At 36.9% G+C, this 25,596-nt stretch overlaps 1 protein-coding gene across 1 annotated transcript in view; it reads right to left on the bottom strand.

Annotated features, from left to right (window-relative positions):
- Positions 1-25,596, bottom strand: part of MYOM1 (myomesin 1) — a 216,646-nt gene that overhangs the window by 73,810 nt on the left and 117,240 nt on the right. The window contains exon 11 of the mRNA XM_053714953.1: positions 7,154-7,295. Within this exon, the coding sequence (XP_053570928.1) occupies positions 7,154-7,295 (142 nt within the window). The remainder of the gene's footprint in view (positions 1-7,153; positions 7,296-25,596) is intronic.

The following is a 25,596-nucleotide window of genomic DNA, read 5'->3' as shown; positions in this document are numbered from 1 at the left end:
TTTCTCATCAAGCTGAACCTGATGTTGTGACATTTAAATTTAAATTAGAACATCTCCACGCACTGCTTAAGGAGGTGTTATCTACTCTGGATGATTGTGACAATTTGGTCATTCCAGAGAAATTATGTAAGATGGACAAGTTCCTAGAGGTTCCGGTGCCCCCCGACGCTTTTCCTATACCCAAGCGGGTGGCGGACATAGTAAATAAAGAGTGGGAAAAGCCCGGCATACCTTTTGTTCCCCCCCCTATATTTAAGAAATTATTTCCTATAGTCGACCCCAGAAAGGACTTATGGCAGACAGTCCCCAAGGTCGAGGGGGCGGTTTCTACTCTAAACAAACGCACTACTATTCCTATCGAAGATAGTTGTGCTTTCAAAGATCCTATGGATAAAAAATTAGAGGGTTTGCTTAAAAAGATTTTTGTACAGCAAGGTTACCTTCTATAACCAATTTCATGCATTGTTCCTGTCACTATGGCAGCGTGTTTCTGGTTCGAGGAACTAGAAAAGTCGCTCAGTAGAGAATCTTCGTATGAGGAGGTTATGGACAGAGTTCAAGCACTTAAATTGGCTAACTCTTTTGTTTTAGATGCCGCTTTGCAATTAGCTAGATTAGCGGCGAAAAATTCAGGGTTTGCTATTGTGGCGCGCAGAGCGCTTTGGCTAAAGTCTTGGTCAGCGGATGTGTCTTCCAAGACAAAATTGCTTAACATTCCTTTCAAAGGTAAAACATTATTTGGACCAGATTTGAAAGAGATTATTTCAGACATCACTGGGGGAAAGGGCCACGCCCTCCCACAGGATAGGTCTTTTAAGGCTAAAAATAAGCCTAATTTTCGTCCCTTTCGCAGAAATGGACCAGCCTCTAATTCTGCATCCTCTAAGCAAGAGGGTAATACTTCACAACCCAAACCAGCCTGGAAACCAATGCAAGGCTGGAACAAGGGTAAGCAGGCCAAGAAGCCTACCACTGCTACCAAAACAGCATGAAGGGATAGCCCCCGATCCGGGACCGGATCTAGTGGGGGGCAGACTCTCTCTCTTTGCTCAGGCTTGGGCAAGAGATGTTCAGGATCCTTGGGCGCTAGAAATAGTTTCTCAAGGTTATCTCCTGGAATTCAAGGAACTACCCCCAAGGGGAAGGTTCCACAGGTCTCACTTATCCTCAAACCAAATAAAGAGACAGGCATTCTTACATTGTGTAGAAGACCTGTTAAAGATGGGAGTGATACATCCAGTTCCAATAAGAGAACAAGGAATGGGATTTTATTCCAATCTGTTCATAGTTCCCAAAAAAGAGGGAACATTCAGACCAATTTTGGATCTGAAGATCCTAAACAAATTTCTCAGGGTACCATCGTTCAAAATGGAAACTATTCGAACGATCCTACCCACCATCCAGGAAAGTCAATTTATGACTACCGTGGATTTAAAGGATGCGTACCTACATATTCCTATCCACAAGGAACATCATCAGTTCCTAAGGTTCGCTTTTCTGGACAAGCATTACCAGTTTGTGGCACTTCCATTCGGATTAGCCACTGCTCCAAGGATTTTCACAAAGGTACTAGGGTCCCTTCTAGCGGTTCTAAGACCAAGGGGCATTGCAGTAGTACCTTACTTGGACGACATCCTAATTCAAGCGTCGTCCTTGTCAAAAGCAAAGGCTCATACGGACATCGTCCTAGCCTTTCTCAGATCTCACGGATGGAAGGTGAACAAAGAAAAAAGTTCTCTGTCCCCGTCAACAAGAGTTCCCTTCTTGGGAACAATAATAGATTCCTTAGAAATGAGGATTTTTCTGACAGAGGTCAGAAAATCAAAACTTCTAAGCTCTTGTCAAGTACTTCATTCTGTTCCTCGTCCTTCCATAGCGCAGTGCATGGAAGTTATAGGATTGATGGTTGCAACAATGGACATAGTTCCTTTTGCACGAATTCATCTAAGACCATTACAACTGTGCATGCTCAGACAGTGGAATGGGGATTATACAGACTTGTCTCCGATGATTCAAGTAGATCAAAAGACCAGAGATTCACTCCATTGGTGGCTGACCCTGGACAATCTGTCACAGGGAATGAGCTTCCGCAGACCAGAGTGGGTCATTGTCACGACCGACGCCAGTCTGGTGGGCTGGGGCGCGGTCTGGGAATCCCTGAAAGCTCAGGGTCTATGGTCTCGGGAAGAGTCTCTTCTCCCGATAAACATTCTGGAACTGAGAGCGATATTCAATGCTCTCAGAGCTTGGCCTCAACTAACAAAGGCCAAATTCATAAGGTTTCAATCAGACAACATGACGACCGTTGCATATATCAATCATCAGGGGGGAACAAGGAGTTCCCTGGCGATGAAAGAAGTGACCAAGATAATTCAATGGGCGGAGGATCACTCCTGCCACTTGTCTGCGATCCACATCCCAGGAGTGGAAAATTGGGAAGCGGATTTTCTGAGTCGTCAGACATTCCATCCGGGGGAGTGGGAACTCCATCCGGAAATCTTTGCCCAAATAACTCAATTATGGGGCATTCCAGACATGGATCTGATGGCGTCTCGTCAGAACTTCAAGGTTCCTTGCTACGGGTCCAGATCCAGGGATCCCAAGGCGACTCTAGTAGATGCACTAGTAGCACCTTGGACCTTCAACCTAGCTTATGTATTCCCACCGTTTCCTCTCATTCCCAGGCTGGTAGCCAGGATCAATCAGGAGAGGGCCTCGGTGATCTTGATAGCTCCTGCGTGGCCACGCAGGACTTGGTATGCAGACCTGGTGAATATGTCATCGGCTCCACCATGGAAGCTACCTTTGAGACAAGACCTTCTTGTTCAGGGTCCATTCGAACATCCGAATCTGGTTTCCCTCCAACTGACGGCTTGGAGATTGAACGCTTGATTTTATCAAAGCGTGGGTTTTCAGATTCTGTAATACATACTCTGATTCAGGCTAGAAAGCCTGTAACTAGAAAAATTTACCATAAAATATGGAAAAAATATATCTGTTGGTGTGAATCCAAAGGATTCCCATGGAACAAGATAAAAATACCTAAGATTCTATCCTTTCTACAAGAAGGTTTGGAGAAAGGATTATCTGCAAGTTCTCTAAAGGGACAGATCTCTGCTTTATCTGTTTTACTTCACAAAAGACTGGCAGCCGTGCCAGATGTTCAAGCATTTGTTCAGGCTCTGGTTAGGATCAAGCCTGTTTACAGACCTTTGACTCCTCCCTGGAGTCTAAATCTAGTTCTTTCAGTTCTTCAAGGGGTTCCGTTTGAACCTTTACATTCCATAGATATTAAGTTACTATCTTGGAAAGTTTTGTTTTTGGTTGCAATTTCTTCTGCTAGAAGAGTTTCAGAGTTATCTGCTCTGCAGTGTTCTCCGCCCTATCTGGTGTTCCATGCAGATAAGGTGGTTTTGCGTACTAACCCTGGTTTTCTTCCGAAAGTTGTTTCTAACAAAAATATTAACCAGGAGATAGTTGTACCTTCTTTGTGTCCGAATCCAGTTTCAAAGAAGGAACGTTTGTTACACAATTTGGACGTAGTCCGGGCTCTAAAATTCTATTTAGAGGCTACTAAAGATTTCAGACAAACATCTTCCTTGTTTGTTGTTTATTCTGGTAAAAGGAGAGGTCAAAAAGCGACTTCTACCTCTCTTTCCTTTTGGCTTAAAAGCATTATCCGATTGGCTTATGAGACTGCCGGACGGCAGCCTCCTGAAAGAATCACAGCTCATTCCACTAGGGCTGTGGCTTCCACATGGGCCTTCAAGAACGAGGCTTCTGTTGACCAGATATGTAAGGCAGCGACTTGGTCTTCACTGCACACTTTTGCCAAATTTTACAAATTTGATACTTTTGCTTCTTCGGAGGCTATTTTTGGGAGAAAGGTTTTGCAAGCTGTGGTTCCTTCCGTTTAGGTGACCTGATTTGCTCCCTCCCTTCATCCGTGTCCTAAAGCTTTGGTATTGGTTCCCACAAGTAAGGATGACGCCGTGGACCGGACACACCAATGTTCGAGAAAACAGAATTTATGCTTACCTGATAAATTACTTTCTCCAACGGTGTGTCCGGTCCACGGCCCGCCCTTTTTTTTTATCAGGTCTGATGAATTATTTTCTCTAACTACAGTCACCACGGTATCATATGGTTTCTCCTATATATATTTCCTCCTGTCCGTCGGTCGAATGACTGGGGTGGGCGGAGCCTAGGAGGGATCATGTGACCAGCTTTGCTGGGACTCTTTGCTATTTCCTGTTGGGGAAGAGAATATTCCCACAAGTAAGGATGACGCCGTGGACCGGACATACCGTTGGAGAAAGTAATTTATCAGGTAAGCATAAATTCTGTTTTTTTGTAATTTTGTATTTTTTGTAATTAGATACTTTGTAATTGTTATAGTAGTGTTAAGGATTTTTTTAAATGTGTTTTTTAGTTTTCTTTCATTGGTAGTTAGTTTAATTTCAGTTTAATAGTTATATTAGTTTAATTGTTAGTTTAAACTTAGTTTTTTGAATTTGACAGGTAAGTTTTAATTTAATTTAAGATAGGGAAATTGTAATTTTAATATAAAGTTAGGGGGCGTTAGGTTTAGGGGTTACTAGTTTAAATTAGTTTATTGCTATGTTGGGGGCTTTCGGTTTAGGGGTTAATAGTTTAATTTAGTATATTTCGTTGTGGGGGGCTTGCGGTTTAGGGGTTAATAGGTTTATTATAGTGGCGCCAGTGGCAGGGAGAGGCGGAATAGGGGTTAATGAATTTTCATAGTGGCAGCAATGTCTGGAGCGGCAGATTAGAGGTTAATAACTTATGTAGGTGTCGGCGATGTCGGGGGCAGCAGATTAGGGTTGTTTAAACATGGTTTTTATGTTAGGGTGTTAGATTTAAACATAACTTTTTTTCCCCATAGACATCAATGGGGCTGCGTTACGGAGCTTTTCATTCCGCGATCGCAGGTGTTAGTTTTTTTCTAACATGCTCTTCCCAATGATGTCTATGGGAAAAGCTTCCACGAGCAAGTCAAAACAGCGCTTTTATTTTGTGCGGTATGGAGCTCAGCGCAACCATATCGCACGCACAAGCCGTCTGTTTGAAAACTTGTAATGGCAGCGCTATGGAGGGTGATATAACTTTTTGTTGCGTTCTATCGCGCATAACTTGTAATCTACCTGAATGTTAGGTGAAATCTTAACAGTTTTAGGAAAGATTATGGCCCAATTTGCAACTAGCTCTACTCTTCTACCATGCTACACATTACAGTACGATAAAATTATATATTTATAGTACACGGTTATATCACGTTTTAAAAGTGATATCTAAGAGGCACAAAAAGTATATCTATATTCCATTTACAACCATAAGTGCAGTAAAGATGTGTGCTAAAATACTTCTTTAAAACAGAGTGTATGCATATTGTTCTTTACACATGCCCACATCGCTGGCACAAACATGCAGGAAAAGTTATCAAAAAAGCTGCAATTTTCAAAGAAGCATTATTGCAAACAAATATATTGATAATTAGTAAAGTCTCTCACTCCTTTTCACGGTGCTGTAGGAGAGGGGCTTGTGGTGTGTGAAGCGCTCAGGGCAAGTTTCTCCCTCCCAACTACTGTTCTCTGGGTTCAATCCAGTCCAGCCCTGTGTCTGGGTGAGGGAGCGTGGCAGATGAATGGCTCCATTTGTTGGGTGGGCAACTGAGGGAGGGGGAGGTGGAGCACAGTGGATGCATGATGGAAGATTGGTAGTGCCATGGGCCAGAGACTCCACAAGTACACTCGAGTGAGGACTGGAGAGTGGAGTCAGACTCCTTCAGAGGCTCCAAAATGTGCCGCCCCCCTCCCAAGCTGCTGCCCTAGGCACATGCCTTGTGTGCCTAAGTGGTAATATGCACCTGCCCCATAGAAGTCAATGGAACAAAAATAGTGGAAAAAACCTGACACCCTACTCACGTGCAAACCCGATCGCATATTCTCAAGTGTACTAACCCGACATGAAAATATAAATATTTCACATTCCAGTGTTGTTCACATAGCAGAATATGTTCTATTTATTCATAAGTATATATATATATATATATGATGGGTTTTTGCACAATATATATTTTACCTATATACATACATACTGTGTGTGTATATATATATATATATATATATATATATATATATATATATATATATATATACACATACATGATTTTATATATAGGTATTACTTTTTAATCATCTTATTTTTTATTTTTTATTTTATTGATACAACACTTTTATTGGCTTTGGCACAGCAGAAACCCAGATTTCCAATTAATGTAGTCGTGATAGCTGGTTACTAGAATATTTTTGCAACTGTCTGATTAACATTTCAAAGGTTATTCAATGGTTGCTTATAAATGTGAGCACTAGGATATATGCCATAGTCCTACCAAACCACTTATACATCAGTCATTCAGCACGAATATAACAGCCGCTTAAAGGGACATGAAACCCACATTTTTTATTTCATGATTTAGAAAGAGAATGCAATTTTAAACATCTTTCTAATTTACTTCTATTATCTAATTTGTTTTATTCTCTTGATATTCTTTGCTGAAAAGCATATCTAGATATGCTCAGTAGCTGCTGATTGGTTGCTGCACATAGAAGCCTCATGTGATTGGCTCACCTATGTGCATTGCTTTTTCTTCAAATAAGGATATCTAAAAAATGAAGCAAAATAAATAATAGAAGTAAATTGTAATGTTGTTTAAATTTGTATGTTCTATCTGAATCATGAAAGAAAGATTTTGGGTTTAGTGGCCCTTTAAGCATCTCCATTGGATTTTCAAAAGACCTCTGTAGTCAAATAAGAATGTTTGTATTTTGGAAAGATTTGCTCATCCCTCAATTAAATCCTGGCATTGGCTGATTCTTTTTTCTTTCAGATTAATGCAAAAGTTTTATATCCTATAATACACATGGACTTTTGTAGACATATAATAATAATAACAAAACTGATTACCTTATATAATAACAAATGGCACAATCCTCTTTCTTAAATTTTGTAATGACATTTCGAATGATCAAAAGTATATAACATTTCCAAAAGAAAAAAAGAATTAATGAATGTCTAACATTTAAAATGTGCAAATGATGCATTTACTACATACAAATGTAATAGTTCTAACCTGTCAATAAAATAGCCTAGGATTGGGCTCCCACCATCTACCGCTGGCTGTTTCCACGAGATAATCACATAGTCCTTGTTAGCGTCAAGACACTCCACATCCAATGGTGCAGCGGGGGCTCCCGCTACCTCTGATTCAGCATCTATTTAACAGAGGCAGAAAAAAAGACTTTTAAGAATAAAAGAAAATGAATGTTGGCAATGACATTATAAATGCCTGTATCTAAACAAGCATTGTGCAAATCACAACTGAATTTTGAAGAAAGAGAGAGTAAAACAAAGAGTTATTCCATATCATGTACAATTTAACAGTTTTATAAAATAAATGAATACGATTTTACAATCACATGTATATATTACAGATGAAATCTAAATATCACTGCATAGTGGTTTGGGTTAATGTATTTTCAATAGCCTCGGTTTCCTGCCTAAAATGTTGTTGTATAATCAGGTGCAAGTGATGGAATCCATGTGTACATACTATATATGCATCTATATAATGTAAATATAATAGGTTATGTTATAAATAAAGTGCTTTGGTAAGGTAGGAATGATTAGTGTGTATGTCAGTTTGTAGAATGTAAGATATATGGTTTTAGCAAGAGGACTTCATTTGTGCTATTGAGTAAGACTGTGGGTTTTATAGCAGGTAAAACATAACAGCATTACACAGGGATCAGGATGAGAATGGTATTTGACATGTGGTGGTTAGTTAGAAATGAAGGATTTGTTGTGGCATTATAATGGTATATCAGGTAGATAGTGTGGGACAAATGGATTTATTTATAAACACTGCATCTCTGATTTTCTGTTTCTACATAATAGTTTAATAAATACAAATAATGAATATATGTTTTTGATTTACTATTAATATAAATGAGAGTACTATTAAAAGAGTAGTATTCATAATCATTCCCTTTTTATAGTGAAACACACCCTGAGATATCCACAGCTGACAGTGTGACAGAGAAGGAAAGTCTCCTAAATTGCTTGTGACATCTTGCTTTGAGCTTCAACTGCCTTAGCTATGAACTATAAACAGACAATGTTCTACAGTTTATTTTACTAACAAATGTTTACAGTTAGCTGAATTTGTGTCATTGTATTTACGTCAAAGACGTTCTTTGGGTATCCCAGGCAAATATATATATATAAATCAAAGGTATCACAACATTTCAATAGCAAATCCAAGGGGGCCACAAAGCAGATATGAAAAAACTACTCTTGTAGGATATGGGATATGGGGAAGGACACCACAAAATCTTTGTAATGAGGTCAGAAAGGGCAGGAGATAGAGTAAAAATAGCTTGGCAGGAAATTTGTGTAACTTTAGCAGACATTAACCCTTACTTTTCAGGTCATTTGAAGAAAAGTAAAGCTATTGAACAGGTTTTTCTGAATCTCCTCCATCAAAGTAAATACTTTTGTGCCAGGAAAATAACAAAATTGATGTTCATTAACACAACCGCGCCATTAAATAACTTTTTATATCTTATTGACTCAACAAAAGTATTATTGTAAATCATGTTTTGTTATTTTCTTAGCACTATTTGCGGCTAATGATCTATGGGCAACATTATTATTATTATCATTTACTTGTATAGCGCCACAAAATTCCGTAACACTGGACAGGGTATAACAATCAAATTGGTATTTAAATCAAATTTTGCAATATTCAAATTAGAAATATTTGAATCACTATATTTGTAATAGTATTTCTAATGCTTTCTTTAAAGTGAAGGTGAAGTCGCTATCTTTTTTTTTTTTAATATCAGTAACATTTTTATCATAAAATATAATTCAATAATTGTACCGTTTCCTATCAAACTCCTCCCAGAGCCGACTTCCTGGTTTTACATGTTTGACGTATACAGCGGTCCAACTCACTGTATACGTAAGTCTGATGCACGCTCCCGAGATAGCGTGGTCCTGCGCATGCACAAATCTCAGCCCAGCACAGGCGCAAATTCCAGCTATACGTCAATAGTAACATAGTATTCAATTAATGATACATTCATTGAATACTATAAGAGCAGAGAGCGCAGCAGCATTTAGATTATAAGATTGAAGAACAACGTTAAATTGACTGGTGATAATTTAACCCGGTTTTGCTAACTCCGCAGAAATACAGCAGCTATACTTACTTAGAAAGATCGGATGAGAAGTCAGATTTTGCGATGGCAACGATATTGAGCATGTGCAAATCGTGGACGCGCATCTAGAATCCATACGCAAATTTTGGATTAGCGCATGTGCATAAAAATAAAGTGACGTTGCAGGAAAGGGAACGAATGCCCCAGGGGGGAAACTATGATTAGCGGCGAGTATTTTAAGTATATGTCAATCAATAATGATTGATGTCGGGCGGAGAAGCGGCGCGAAGGGAGAGAGACTTTAAACTTCTATTTTGTGAGTAGCATAATGTTGCTGAGAAAATGATTAATTAAACTATCGTTATTTTCAAATGATTTTTCAGATGGCGTGATCGATTATACTTAATTTTACATTCACTTTAAATGTTGTATTTGAATTATACAATATTCGAAATAGAAAAAATATATTTGTATCTATTATGAATAAATGTACTAAATTCCTACCACATGTACTATTGAACTTCTGAATAGTGTTTGTTAAATCGAATGTTACATTCAAAAACCAGAAATAACATTCGATTACCGAATTATAATGTATTTTTGTTCTTAGCAACATTCGATTGTCCAAAATAAATGTCCACAGGACTATTCATTCTACCAAGCGACTTACACTATCAGCACATTTGCCCATCCCTATTTATGTATTACCATTGGACAATTATTCAAAAAAGACCTGTTCCTTAATAACAATATACACATATACATTAGATTATTTACATACATATATCTTCTTTGAATATGAACATGAAAGTTAAATAAAATGTATACTTTTTCAACTCTCACCTCTTAAAAAGCTTTTCTGGATGACAATCTCACATACATGATCCTAATGTGTCAGTTTTCTTGCCTGACTTGTATTTGTATAATTATATAGAATATTCTGGTGCCTTATAAATAAATAAAGGGACGGACATACGATTGGAATACAGAACTGATCTAATACATTCAATTTCTTTCTTATTACACTATTGCTTGCCTATAAATATGTGTTAAACCATGGTAAAGGGGTTAAAACACAGTTAAAGTAAACTCTGGATTGGCAATGAATTATAGGTTCAGAAATAAAAACACAGGACAGTGAGACAATCACAAGCAGCATATGTGCATAGCCGCCAATCACTGCCTTTTTTCAACTCTGAAGTTGAAGAACATTGCCAATCTGGAGGCGACAATAACAATGTGTTGAACCCCTCGTAAAGCTGCAATAAGAAAATACTCCAATACATTAGCATATTTCCTTATTGCACCATTGTACCAGCAATATCCATTTTATTATTAAACCCTATATAGTAAATATTTCAAGATTTTAACTTTACATGAAATATTTATAATACATTTTAAAGAGGGATAAATAATGTAATTTTCAGTTTAAATGCTAAGGATCTGCATACATGTGTTTCGCTTTAAAACGAATGCTGAATATGGCGGCCGCCAGCAGAATTCTGCTCTTTTCGGATTTATTCTTGTGCAGCACACAAAGACATTTGTTTTAAAACACACAACTTCATATCTCTATTTCATACAGTCACACTTTTATTACTGGAAAAGAAAATAGGAATCTAATCCTGCTGTTTCTTAATCCTCTAATTATACCCAGGTTTCTCTGCAGGATACGTGTAGCCAATACAAATATCCCCCAGCCCTACTGGTCTGCTCCTATCCCCTAAAGATAATTTACATTTTCACAATACTCCTCACAAGAAAGAAGGGGATTACCCATTTTCAAATGAGGGTCTCATGTGTCTTTAGATATTATTTAATATTGCAATAATCTGTCTACTAGGTGCATTTTATAGTGAACTTTAACCCCTTAAGTACCGGGCATTTCAGACAAAAACGTTTTTTTTAGCATTTTTTGCCATCACTACATTTAAACAGAAATAGAGCCTTTTTTATATTTACCTATCAAAACTATATATTTTTGTTTTTTAGTAGACAACCGAAAGTATTGATCTAGGCCCATTTTGGTATATTTCATGCCACCATTTCACCGCCAAATGCGATCAAATAAAAAAAAATGTTAACTTTTTCACAAACTTTAGGTTTCTCACTGAAATTATTTATAAACAGCTTGTGCAATCATGGCACAAATGGTTGTAAATGCTTCTCTGGGATCCCCTTTGTTCAGAAATAGCAGACATATATGGCTTTGACATTGCTTTTTGGTAATTAAAAGGCCGCTAAATTCCTATGCTGTCATTAGAACAGATATTTTAGTGGGTCAGGATTAGTATTTTCATTAGTTAATTATTTTTGTCAACTAATAGAATAGGTTTGTAACACGTATAAATTATATATTCTTACCAAATTTCAATTATTTCAGCTTTCTTTCTTTTTTTTTTTAATAGGACCACAAGAGGGCGCCAGCATAATGTATCACACAATAGCAATGGAAATTATTCAGAAACCTTGAAGATACAGTAACAGAAAAAGTGTGCTCATAGTAATTTCCAAGCACTTCCCAACTCTCACTTCACTGTATCTCAGCAGGAATGTCAATGTACCATTTAATTATAGTATCACAATGCATCAAATAAACATATTAAATCAAAATTGTCTCAGCCACCTGCGCTGATTTATCAGGAATCTGTTTACTAAATGACTAGTCATGTTGTGCTATTGTGTGGCCTGTTATTCAGATTAGTTCCTGTAATAATTATATATTATATTGCAGTTATTGTACCATTAATCCCCCTCTAAACAGAGAAACACACATATATACATATTTATATAGGGCCAGATGGCACGCTAACAGTTACGCACAAGCGAAAAAGGGTTTATCGCGCTGTCTGTGTGCATCGGATGTCTTGCTCAAATTACAAGATGAAAGTAAACGCAATCGCTTGATCACAATTAAAGTTAACACGTTTTGGGATAGAACGTGCTCAGAGCTCTGGATAACTGCTTCGCGAAACAAAAAAGTTACACAAAACACATACGGCTAGATTTGGAGTTTTGTCCGTAACGACCCGAAAAACTAACGCCGGCTTTTTTCTGGCCGCACCATAAAAATAACTCTGGTATTGAGAGTCCACAGAATGGCTGCGTTAGGCTCCAAAAAAGGAGCGTAGAGCATTTTTAACGCATCTTCAACTCTCGATACCAGAGTTGCTTACGCAAGCGGCCAGCCTCAAAAACGTGCTCGTGCACGATTCCCCCATAGGAAACAATGGAGCTGTTTGAGCTGAAAAAAAACCAAACACCTGCAAAAAAGCCGCGTTCAGCTCCTAACGCAGCCCCATTGTTTGCTATGCGGTAACCCTTCCTACGTCTGCACTTAACACTCTAACATGTACCCCGAGTCTAAACACCCCTAGCCTTACACTTATTAACCCCTAATCTGCCGCCCCCGCTATTGCTGACCCCTGCATATTATTATTAACCCCTAATCTGCCGCTCTGTAAACCGCCGCTACTTACATTATCCCTATGTACCCCTAATCTGCTGCCCTAACATCGCCGACCCCTATATTATATTTATTAACCCCTAATCTGCCCCCCACAACGTCGCCTCCACCTGCCTACACTTATTAACCCCTAATCTGCCGACCGGACCTGAGCGCTACTATAATAAAGTTATTAACCCCTAATCCGCCTCACTAACCCTATAATAAATAGTATTAACCCCTAATCTGCCCTCCCTAACATCGCCGACACCTAACTTCAATTATTAACCCCTAATCTGCCGACTGGAGCTCACCGCTATTCTAATAAATGTATTAACCCCTAAAGCTAAGTCTAACCCTAACACTAACACCCCCCTAAGTTAAATATAATTTACATCTAACGAAATTAATTAACTCTTATTAAATAAATTATTCCTATTTAAAGATAAATACTTACCTGTAAAATAAATCCTAATATAGCTACAATATAAATTATAATTATATTATAGCTATTTTAGGATTTATATTTATTTTACAGGTAACTTTGTATTTATTTTAACCAGGTACAATAGCTATTAAATAGTTAAGAACTATTTAATAGCTAAAATAGTTAAAATAATTACAAAATTACCTGTAAAATAAATACTAACCTAAGTTACAATTAAACCTAACACTACACTATCAATAAATTAATTAAATAAACTACCTACAATTAACCTAACACTACACTATCAATAAATTAATTAAATACAATTCCTACAAATAAATACAATTAAATAAACTAGCTAAAGTACAAAAAATAAAAAAGAACTAAGTTACAAAAAATAAAAAAATATTTACAAACATAAGAAAAATATTAAAACAATTTTAAACTAATTACACCTACTCTAAGCCCCCTAATAAAACAACAAAGACCCCCAAAATAAAAAATGCCCTACCCTATTCTAAATTACTAAAGTTCAAAGCTCTTTTACCTTACCAACCCTGAACAGGGCCCTTTGTGGGGCATGCCCCAAGAAGTTCAGCTCTTTTGCCTGTAAAAAAAAACATACAATACCCCCCCCCCCCAACATTACAACCCACCACCCACATACCCCTAATCTAACCCAAACCCCCCTTAAATAAACCTAGCACTAAGCCCCTGAAGATCTTCCTACCTTATCTTCACCCTGCCAGGTTCACCGGTCCGTCCTGAAGAGCTCCTCCGATGTCCTGATCCAAGCCCAAGCGGGGGGCTGAAGAGGTCCATGATCCGGCTGAAGTCTTCATCCAAGCGGGAGCTGAAGAGGTCCATGATCCGGCTGAAGTCTTCATCCAAGCGGGAGCTGAAGAGGTCCATGATCCGGATGAAGTCTTCTATCAACGGCATCTTCAATCTTCTTTCTTCCGGATCCATCTTGCAGACCTCCGACGCGGAACATCCTGCTGGCCCGACGGACTAACGACGAATGAAGGCTCCTTTAAGGGACGTCATCCAAGATGGCGTCCCTCGAATTCTGATTGGCTGATAGGATTCTATCAGCCAATCGGAATTAAGGTAGGAAAATTCTGATTGGCTGATGGAATCAGCCAATCAGATTCAAGTTCAATCCGATTGGCTGATTCAATCAGCCAATCAGATTGAGCTCGCATTCTATTGGCTGTTCCGATCAACTTCAGCCGGATCATGGACCTCTTCAGCCCCCCGCTTGGGCTTGGATCAGGACATCGGAGGAGCTCTTCAGGACGGATAGGTGAACCTGGCAGGGTGAAGATAAGGTAGGAAGATCTTCAGGGGCTTAGTGTTAGGTTTATTTAAGGGGGGTTTGGGTTAGATTAGGGGTATGTGGGTGGTGGGTTGTAATGTTGGGGGGGTATTGTATGTTTTTTTTTACAGGCAAAAGAGCTGAACTTCTTGGGGCATGCCCCGCAAAGGGCCCTGTTCAGGGCTGGTAAGGTAAAAGAGCTTTGAACTTTAGTAATTTAGAATAGGGTAGGGCATTTTTTATTTTGGGGGTCTTTGTTGTTTTATTAGAGGGCTTAGAGTAGGTGTAATTAGTTTAAAATTGTTGTAATATTTTTCTTATGTTTGTAAATATTTTATTATTTTTTGTAACTTAGTTCTTTTTTATTTTTTGTACTTTAGCTAGTTTATTTAATTGTATTTATTTGTAGGAATTGTATTTAATTAATTTATTGATAGTGTAGTGTTAGGTTAATTGTAGGTAATTGTAGGTAGTTTATTTAATTAATTTATTGATAGTGTAGTGTTAGGTTTAATTGTAACTTAGGTTAGTATTTATTTTACAGGTAATTTTGTAATTATTTTAACTATTTTAGCTATTAAATAGTTCTTAACTATTTAATAGCTATTGTACCTGGTTAAAATAAATACAAAGTTACCTGTAAAATAAATATAAATCCTAAAATAGCTATAATATAATTATAATTTATATTGTAGCTATATTAGGATTTATTTTACAGGTAAGTATTTATCTTTAAATAGGAATAATTTATTTAATAAGAGTTAATTAATTTCGTTAGATGTAAATTATATTTAACTTAGGGGGGTGTTAGTGTTAGGGTTAGACTTAGCTTTAGGGGTTAATACATTTATTAGAATAGCGGTGAGCTCCGGTCGGCAGATTAGGGGTTAATACGTGTAGGCAGGTGGAGGCGACGTTGTGGGGGGCAGATTAGGGGTTAATAAATATAATATAGGGGTCGGCGGTGTTAGGGGCAGCAGATTAGGGGTATATAAGGATAACGTAGGTGGCGGCGCTTTGCGGTCGGCAGATTAGGGGTTAATTATTGTAGGTAGCTGGCTGCGACGTTGTGGGGGGCAGATTAGGGGTTAATAAATATAGGGGTCGGCGGTGTTAGGGGCAGCAGATTAGGGGTACATAAGGATAATGTAGCTGGCGGCGCTTTGCGGTCGGCAGATTAGGGGTTAATAAGTGTAGGTAGCTGGCTGCGACGTTGTGGGGAGCAGATTAGGGGTTAATAAATATAATATAGGGGTTGGCGGTGTTAGGGGCAGCAGATTAGGGGTACATAAGGATAACGTAGGTGGCGGTGGGCAGATTAGGGGTTAAAAAAAATTATTTGAGTGTCGGCGATGTGGGGGGACCTCGGTTTAGGGGTACATAGGTAGTTTATGGGTGTTAGTGTATTTTAGAGTACAGTAGTTAAGAGCTTTATAAACCGGCGTTAGCCCAGAAAGCTCTTAACTACTGACTTTTTTCCTGCGGCTGGAGTTTTGTCGTTAGATGTCTAACGCTCACTTCAGAAACGACTCTAAATACCAGAGTTAGAAAGATCCCATTGAAAAGATAGGATACGCAATTGACGTAAGGGGATCTGCGGTATGGAAAAGTCGCGGATGAAAAGTGAGCGTTAGACCCTATTTTGAGTGACTCCAAATACCGGCGGTAGCCTAAAACCAGCGTTAGGAGCCTCTAACGCTGGTTTTCACGGCTAACGCCAAACTCCAAATCTAGGTCATAAAAAATACATTGAAAAGTACAGTTACACTCATAAAAACAGTATCTAATAAAAAAATTATTTTAAAAAATATTACACAAAAAAGTTAGAAGGGCTTAAAGATATGAGGTCTCAGGTGAAAAAAAAGGCAGGTAAAGGGCTTTAACATACATATACATGTGTAAATATTTATATATATGTGTTTATATGTGTGTACATATGTATTTATGTGTGAATATATGTATTTATGTGTGTATATATGTATTTATGTGTGTATATATGTATTTATGTGTGTACATATGTATTTATGTGTGTATATATGTATTTATGTGTGTACATATGTATTTATGTGTGTATATATGTATTTATGTGTGTATATGTGTATTTAAGTGTGTATATATGTATTTATGTGTGTATATATGTATTTACAGACATATAAACATATATATATATATACATATATATATATATATATATATATATATATATATAGCAATATCCGTTCAACCCCTCAAGGTAGAAAAACGCTTCACTCTCCGGTCTCTTTCAAAATCCTTTATTAAGTATCCAGCATCATATGACAAAATTCCCAAACGTTTCGATACCAATTGGTATCTTTTTCAATGGGTAATCAGAACATATCTATCCCAAAAGAAGATTCCTGGGATAGATATGTTCTGATTACCCATTGAAAAAGATACCAATTGGTATCGAAACGTTTGGGAATTTTGTCATATGATGCTGGATACTTAATAAAGGATTTTGAAAGAGACCGGAGAGTGAAGCGTTTTTCTACCTTGAGGGGTTGAACGGATATTGCTATATGTTTTCAGCGCAGCACCCCGGCGGATGTCTTATGTCACAGTGAGTGCACCTGTCTGGATATTTGTATATATATATATATATATATATATATATATATATATATATATATATATATATATATATATATACACACACACACAGTATATATGTGTGTGTGTGTGTGTGTGTGTGTGTGTGCATTGGAGCCCTTTGCAGTTAAAGGGACAGTCTACTCCAGAATTTTTATCGTTTAAAAATATAGATAATCCCTTTATTACCCATACCCCAGTTTTGCATAACCAACACTGTTATATTAATACACTTTTTACCTCTGTGATTACCTTGTTTCTAAGGGGCTGATTTATCTAAAGACCGCTGCTCCATAACTTGTCCGCCTGCTCTGAGGTCGCGTACAGAAATCAACCCGATCAAATACGATCGAGTTGATTGACACCCCCTGCTAGCGGATCTGCAGAGGCCGGCATTGAACCAGCAGTTCACAAGAACTGCTGGTGCAATGATAAATGCCGACAGCGTATGATCGATGTGAGGTGGACATGATACACTACATCGTATCATGTTCGCTCGCACATGAATAAATATGCCCCTAAGCCTCTACAGACTGGCCACTTGTCTCAGATCTTTTAACAGACTTGCATTTTAGTCAATCAGTGCTGACTCTTAAAGGGACAGCCTAGTCAAAATTAAACTTTCATGATAATTCAGATAGGGCACGCAATTTTAAATAGCTTTCCTATTTACTTTTATCATCAAATTTGCTTTGCTCTCTTGGTATTCTTTGTTGAAAGCTAAACCTAGGTAGGCTCATATGCTAATTTCTAAGCAATTGAACTGCCTCTTATCTCAGTGCATTTTGACAGTAAGACACTGTTAGTTCATGTGTGTCATATAGATAACATTGTGCTCACTCCCGTGGAGTTAATTAAGATCTAGCACTGATTCACTAAAATGCATGTCTATCAAAAGAACTGAGATAAGGAGGCAGTCTGCAGAGGCTTAGAAACAAGGTAATCACAAAGGTGAAATATAACTGTGTTGGTTATGCAAAACTGGGGAATGTGTAATGAAGGGCTTAAGTATCTTTTTAAACAATAACAATTTTGGAGTAGACTGCCCCTCTAAATAATTCCATCCAGTGAGCACAATGTTATCTATATGGCACACATGACCTAGCACTGTCTAACTGCCAAAAACTGTCAAATTGCACTGAGATAAGAGGCGGTTTTTAACAGTTTAGAAATCAGTTTGAGCCTACTTAGGTTTAGCTTTCAGCAAAGACTACCAAGAGAGGGAAAGCAAATTTAATGATAAAAGTAAATTGGAAAGTTGTTTAAAAATGCATGCCCTATCTGAATCAGGGAAGATTATTTGTAATAGACTGTCCCTTTAAGTAGATGAAAACATGAAAAAACATATTTATGCAGTATTTATTTTTAATATAGTGTTATACTGTGTATTTACTGTAAATATTCCACATTCCGATGTTCTGCACATAGAATATCTTATAATAATTTATAAATAAATATTCCTATATCTATATATATATATCCTCCATGTGTATCCGCACTCACAATGTCTTTTAGTCGCCAACCAGGGTGCCAAGTCAGTAATATTCACAGTCAATTCCAACATAGGACTGCACTCACTGGATTTTAAGACAAAATACTTTTTTATTGTGGTAACGTTTCGGAGTCCACAGACCCCTTCCTCAGACCTTCCTTTGTCCTGTGGACTCCAAAACGTTACCACAATAAAAAAGTATTTTTTCGTAAAATCCAGTGAGTGCAGTCCTATGTTGGAATTGACTATATATATATATATATATATATATATATATATATATATATATATATATATATATATATATATATATATATATATATATATAGGTATATATATTGTACCAAAATACCATCAAATATATGAAGAAATATTTATTTATGAATAAATAGAACATATTCTGCTATGTGAAGAATATTGGAATGTGAAACATTAATATTTTCATATTGGTTTAGCACACTTGAGAAGATGCAATCTGGTTTGCGTGCGAATAGGGTGTTAGATTTTTTCCACTTTTTTTACTCAATTGACTTCTATGGGGGAATACATTAACACAGTATTCTAACTTTAGCTTTTTGCACGCATTAGGTTAGCGCATGAGCGAAAACTTGTTACTTTTAAGTTGTAATTTATGCGCTACTTGACGTGCGTAGAAAGTTTACTTCTAGCGGAATAAGCACACTTGCAGGAGCGCTCTACTTGTAATCTGGCCCATAATGGGGTCCATTCCATTGATCAAAAGAATTATACAAACTGCTTCACAGTTAGTTAGTTTTTTTTGTGGGGTTTTCAGATTTGAAGCCATTACTATTCGTTTGAAAACTCTGGGCTAGATTACAAGGTTGAAAGTAAACGCGATCATGAGAGCTCAATCACATTTCAAGCTCATTGGGTTTGTACAGCTGAAACCCTTGGGTAAAGGGTAGTGCTCTTGCGTAAAAGTTGCACTAAACACAATATGAATATATTTCAAATCCCAGTTACACTCAAATACTATCTAATAAAAATTATTCATATAAATATTAAAACAAAAATAAGCTGTAAGGGTTAAAAGGTATATAGTATATGACAATGTGCTTGACTGTAAAGGGCTATATTGTATATATACATATTATACATGTCTAAATATATGTATGTATTGTGTGTGTGTGTGTATGTGTAAATATTTATTTTTACATTTATGTGTTTTACTGTATATTTACTGTATATATTTCACATTCCAATGTTCTTAACATACAGGATAATGTAATTGCTATTGTAAATACATATTTCTATATATATCTGTATATACCTACACCTATATATCTATTCCTATAGATATATAAGTAACTAGATATCTATGTCACATTATCAGATATATAGAAATTTATAGTTAATAATAAAAATTACGTTTTTTTTTTATCTGTGGAGAACATAGGAGTGTAAAATATGCGTATCACTCTTTACATTTTGTAATTTAGGTCTAACACGGTATTGGGTTAGTCCACATGAATAATTGCTAACCTCAATGCGCGCTATTGAAATATTAAACATAAGATATAAAAAAAATATATATAATTTTTTTTTTATAGATGTCCTAAAATATTCTAAATAATCAGGATAAAATTACTTCTAGCGAAGTCTACGCTCGAGCAAAGCACAAAAAAGTGCGGCACTTGTAATCCAGGCCTGGATTTTTGGGCTTTCCTATTTCAACAGTTTTGACATCTTGGGGCAGATTTATCAAGATCCGTATGGAGCTTGATGCCCCTTGTTTCGCCGGAAACCGAAGTTATGAAGCAGTGCTCTAAAGACCGCTGCTCCATAACTTGTCCGCCTGCTCTGAGGCAGCGGACAGAAATCAACCCGATCGAATACGATCGGGTTGATTGACACCCCCTGCTAGCGGCCGATTGGACACGAATCTGCAGGGGGCGGCATTGCACAAGCAGTTCACAAGAACTATACAGCGTATGCTGTCGGCATTTATCGATGTGCGGCGGACATGATACGCTACATCGTATGATGTCCGCTCACACATTGATAAATATGCCCACTTGACTCATTTTGGCATCTTTCAGAAGTTATGCCTTGGTTTGTTGAGCATATATTCTTCAATGTTTTTATTTTCATATTTTTTTGCAAATGTACATATTATTATTATTTATTATTATCGGTTATTTGTAGAGCGCCAACAGATTCCGCAGCGCTACATATATTAACATATTAACAACGTCTATTCTATTCATACAACATTTGTACAACTCTATTTCTTATAAACACATTTTTTTTACTCTTCTTCTTTCAATGATGTACAGGGAGTGCAGAATTATTAGGCAAATGAGTATTTTGACCACATCATCCTCTTTATGCATGTTGTCTTACTCCAAGCTGTATAGGCTCGAAAGCCTACTACCAATTAAGCATATTAGGTGATGTGCATCTCTGTAATGAGAAGGGGTGTGGTCTAATGACATCAACACCCTATATCAGGTGTGCATAATTATTAGGCAACTTCCTTTCCTTTGGCAAAATGGATCAAAAGAAGGACTTGACAGGCTCAGAAAAGTCAAAAATAGTGAGATATCTTGCAGAGGGATGCAGCACTCTTAAAATTGCAAAGCTTCTGAAGCGTGATCATCGAACAATCAAGCGTTTCATTCAAAATAGTCAACAGGGTCGCAAGAAGCGTGTGGAAAAACCAAGGCGCAAAATAACTGCCCATGAACTGAGAAAAGTCAAGCGTGCAGCTGCCAAGATGCCACTTGCCACCAGTTTGGCCATATTTCAGAGCTGCAACATCACTGGAGTGCCCAAAAGCACAAGGTGTGCAATACTCAGAGACATGGCCAAGGTAAGAAAGGCTGAAAGACGACCACCACTGAACAAGACACACAAGCTGAAACGTCAAGACTGGGCCAAGAAATATCTGATGAAATGAGAGTGAGTCTTGATGGGCCAGATGGATGGGCCCGTGGCTGGATTGGTAAAGGGCAGAGAGCTCCAGTCCGACTCAGACGCCAGAAAGGTGGAGGTGGAGTACTGGTTTGGGCTGGTATCATCAAAGATGAGCTTGTGGGGCCTTTTCGGGTTGAGGATGGAGTCAAGCTCAACTCCCAGTCCTACTGCCAGTTTCTGGAAGACACCTTCTTCAAGCAGTGGTACAGGAAGAAGTTTGCATCCTTCAAGAAAAACATGATTTTCATGCAGGACAATGCTCCATCACATGCGTCCAAGTACTCCACAGCGTGGCTGGCAAGAAAGGGTATAAAAGAAGAAAATCTAATGACATGGCCTCCTTTTTCACCTGATCTGAACCCCATTGAGAACCTGTGGTCCATCATCAAATGTGAGATTTACAAGGAGGGAAAACAGTACACCTATCTGAACAGTGTCTGGGAGGCTGTGGTTGCTGCTGCACGCAATGTTGATGGTGAACAGATCAAAACACTGACAGAATCCATGGATGGCAGGCTTTTGAGTGTCCTTGCAAAGAAAGGTGGCTATATTGGTCACTGATTTGTTTTTGTTTTGTTTTTGAATGTCAGAAATGTATATTTGTGAATGTTGAGATGTTATATTGGTTTCACTGGTAAAAATAAATAATTGAAATGGGTATATATTTGTTTTTTGTTAAGTTGCCTAATAATTATGCACAGTAATAGTCACCTGCACACACAGATATCCCCCTAAAATAGCTATAACTAAAAACAAACTAAAAACTACTTCCAAAACTATTCAGCTTTGATATTAATGAGTTTTTTGGGTTCATTGAGAACATGGTTGTTGTTCAATAATAAAATTAATCCTCAAAAATACAACTTGCCTAATAATTCTGCACTCCCTGTATTTGTGTATACTCAATTAATGTTTAAGCAAACCCTTCTTGATTTCTAATTAGACAATAATGCTCATATAACTACAGTAACTAGAAAAACATGAAATCTATAAGTTTTAATGTTGTTTAGAAAAAACATTTGTTTGTTATATTTTTATACGTCTCTGATGCTCTGGACTTTCCTTAATCTTAATATTGTAATTTATAAAAAAGAAAATATTTTCTTATTTTTATGGATACTGCTTGTAAAAATTTCTTATATTAATCTTTTTGAAAATGTTTGTAAAATGTTCTAAAACTTTATTAAACATCAGTTAAAAAATCATGAAAGCATTTTATTTGATCATAATAATATTTTCATTTTCTCAAACTCAGGATATGATGTATGCAGTGGTTGGCTAATGTCTATAATTTGTTACAGGTCAGATCAGGGGCTGTGTGTTGTTTCTTGGGTAAATGGTTTCCACTTTCTTGAGTGATGAAGACCAGATTCTGCCCCTCTGGCTTAAAGGGACACTGAACCCAATTTTTTTCTTTTGTGATTCAGATTGAGCAGCAATTTTAAGCAACTTTCTAATTTACTCCTATTATCGAATTTTCTTCATTCTCTTGGTATGTTTATTTGAAAAGCAAAAATGTAAGTTTAGATGCCGGCCCATTTTTGGTGAACAACCTGGGTTGTCCTTGCTGATTGGACAGCACCAATAAACAAGTGTTGTCCATGGTTCTGAACCAACAATTTGTTGGCTCCTTAGCATAGATGCCTTCTTTTTCAAATAAAGATAGCAAGAGAACAAATAAAAATTGATAATAGAAGTAACTTAGGAAGTTGCTTAAAATTGAATCTGAATCATGAAAGAAAAAATTGGGTTCAGTGTCCCTTTAAAGGTGCCTATTTTTTTTTCTGATTTCTTTTAAGAAATGTCTAATAATGTGTGTTAACTCTGTGTTGCCCGTCTGCATTAGATCAGTATATGGCATTAAGTTGTCATGATTATCTTGCTGAGACTAGATGTGTCTGCTTGCGTCACAGTTGTCAAGGTTGTCTTTTCGTGTGTATTGCTGAACTTAGCATAGGTGAAATGTTGGATCCCTTACTGAGGCCAACAATTTCAGACATGTAGTTACTATTACACTGTTCATCTTTCAGCTGCTCTCTTTAACAGCTGAGTCAGAGATAAAATCAGCCCACATACAGATGAAATACGAGAACACATGCTCCTTAAAGAAGACATTTTTTAAATTAAATTTTAAGTTTTGAAAAACAAGCATATTAAATAATAAAATTAGAATAATTTATTTACTATCAAGTTAAAAATAACTACAGGTACATAATCCCAAAGCCGGAATTACAAAATCCAAACTTATTCTAAAATTCAACTTTTTAGTTATTATTTGCCTGTGTCTTTAGTTTGGTTTTTGTGTTCTAAAACAGAAATAGTCTATATTTATTTAAAACAACAAATATTGCCTTTACATTACTAAACAATCTCTCTGATGTCTGCTCTTTCTGCTTTTCACTGGGTGTACCAGCCTAACCTCATCAACAGTGCCTAACTGGGAGCTTCTAAGTAAATTTTTAAAAGGTTTTAAACTGGATTTTTAGATCAGTATCTTTGCATATTCTTTTTCATAGTAGTATCTATTACATGTTGTTATATGAAAATTGGTGTACACTGTCCCTTTAATTTAACTGTGTTGGTTATGCAAAACTGGGGAATGGGTAATCAAATTCTGGGGTAGGCTGTCTCTTTAAGTGTTGCATTCAATCTCAATCCAAAATATCACTATAAAATGTAGTGCTTTTTGAGACCTGAAGTAAACCATTAAAGAGATAGTATACACCAATTTCCATATAACTGCAGACACTACTATAAAAAATAATATGCACAGATACTGATCTAAAAATCCAGTATAAATAGGGTGACCATATTGCCGCTTTAAAAAGGGACACATATGAAAAATACACGTCAGGGTTCTTATACAAAACATTTCTTTAAACAGCCCTGACATATGTATTTTTCATATGTCTCCCTTTTTAAAGCGGCATTATGGTCAGCCTAAGTATAAAACTGTTTAAACACTTACTTAGAAGCTCCCAGTTCATCACTATTAAAAAGGTAGCTGGAATACCCACTATAAGTGAGAAATAGCAGACCCCCCCCCCCCTTCCTCGGCATTAGAAAAGACTATTTACACAAACAGAAGCAAACTGGAGTAGGTATACATCAGTATTCTCCTAAAACTTTGGGGCTTGGTTAGGAGCGCAATGCTATTTAAAAATAAGCAAAACTATACATTTAAAAAAAAAAAAAGCTGTATAGGCTATATAAATGGATCATCTACAAAACATTTATGCAAAGAAATCTAGTGTATAATGTCCCTTTAAGCTCTTTATAGCAGGGCCCTCCTCTTCCTGTACTAGTTTTTTTAGTCTGTTATATTTTTGTATCTTATGACAAATCTTTGTGATTTGTATACCCCAATCTCAGCGCTATGGAATATTGCAATGCTATACAAATAAATTATATAATAATAATAATAATAATAATATTAATAATAATAACAATAATGTATGGCCTGTTATGGAAATAACCATTTGTAGTTATATTTAGACACTTCAATCTGTTGCATAATGGAGAAGTGGAGTCCCTTAGATTTATAGTCATTGATAAGGGGATAACGAATGGTCGTGGAGATGATAATGATAGAGGTTTGCTCCAAAAAGAGGTAAAATGGATTTATAGGTTAGGGACCAGAATCCCTGTAGGTCTAAATGATAAATTGGAGTTTGCCAGTTTCCTGTAATGTGTTACTATGCAAGAAACCATTATTATGCACAATTTTATATATTAAGTTGTGGTGGGTACACCAATAGATTATCCGATGGGGTGAGTGCCATATAAATAAAGTGAAGGTAGTTAACAAACAAGAGATAGAAAGTCACCGGACACTAGGAATTATGTGTTGTAATGTGTGAATAAATGATCAGATATCTCAAGTCTATTTAGAGAGGGCAGTGATTTAAATGCATATGTTTGTATGTACTGACATGTTCCTTTAAGAAAGTGCAAGGAGGTGAGGTAGTAATTACCTACATTGAACACCGCCAGGTGCTATAAAAGGAGGAGGTCCAGAGAGGACTAACATGCCCTGACGAGCCCCTGTAACACATACTTACTGTGGGGGTGAAACGTGCTTTGGCACTTGTATGTTTGACGCCTATGTGTCTTTATACCTTG

Source organism: Bombina bombina, chromosome 5 (assembly GCF_027579735.1).
Source record: "Bombina bombina isolate aBomBom1 chromosome 5, aBomBom1.pri, whole genome shotgun sequence".
In the NCBI taxonomy this organism is placed as follows: Eukaryota; Metazoa; Chordata; class Amphibia; order Anura; family Bombinatoridae; genus Bombina; species Bombina bombina.
This window is presented reverse-complemented; position numbering and strand designations above follow the sequence as displayed.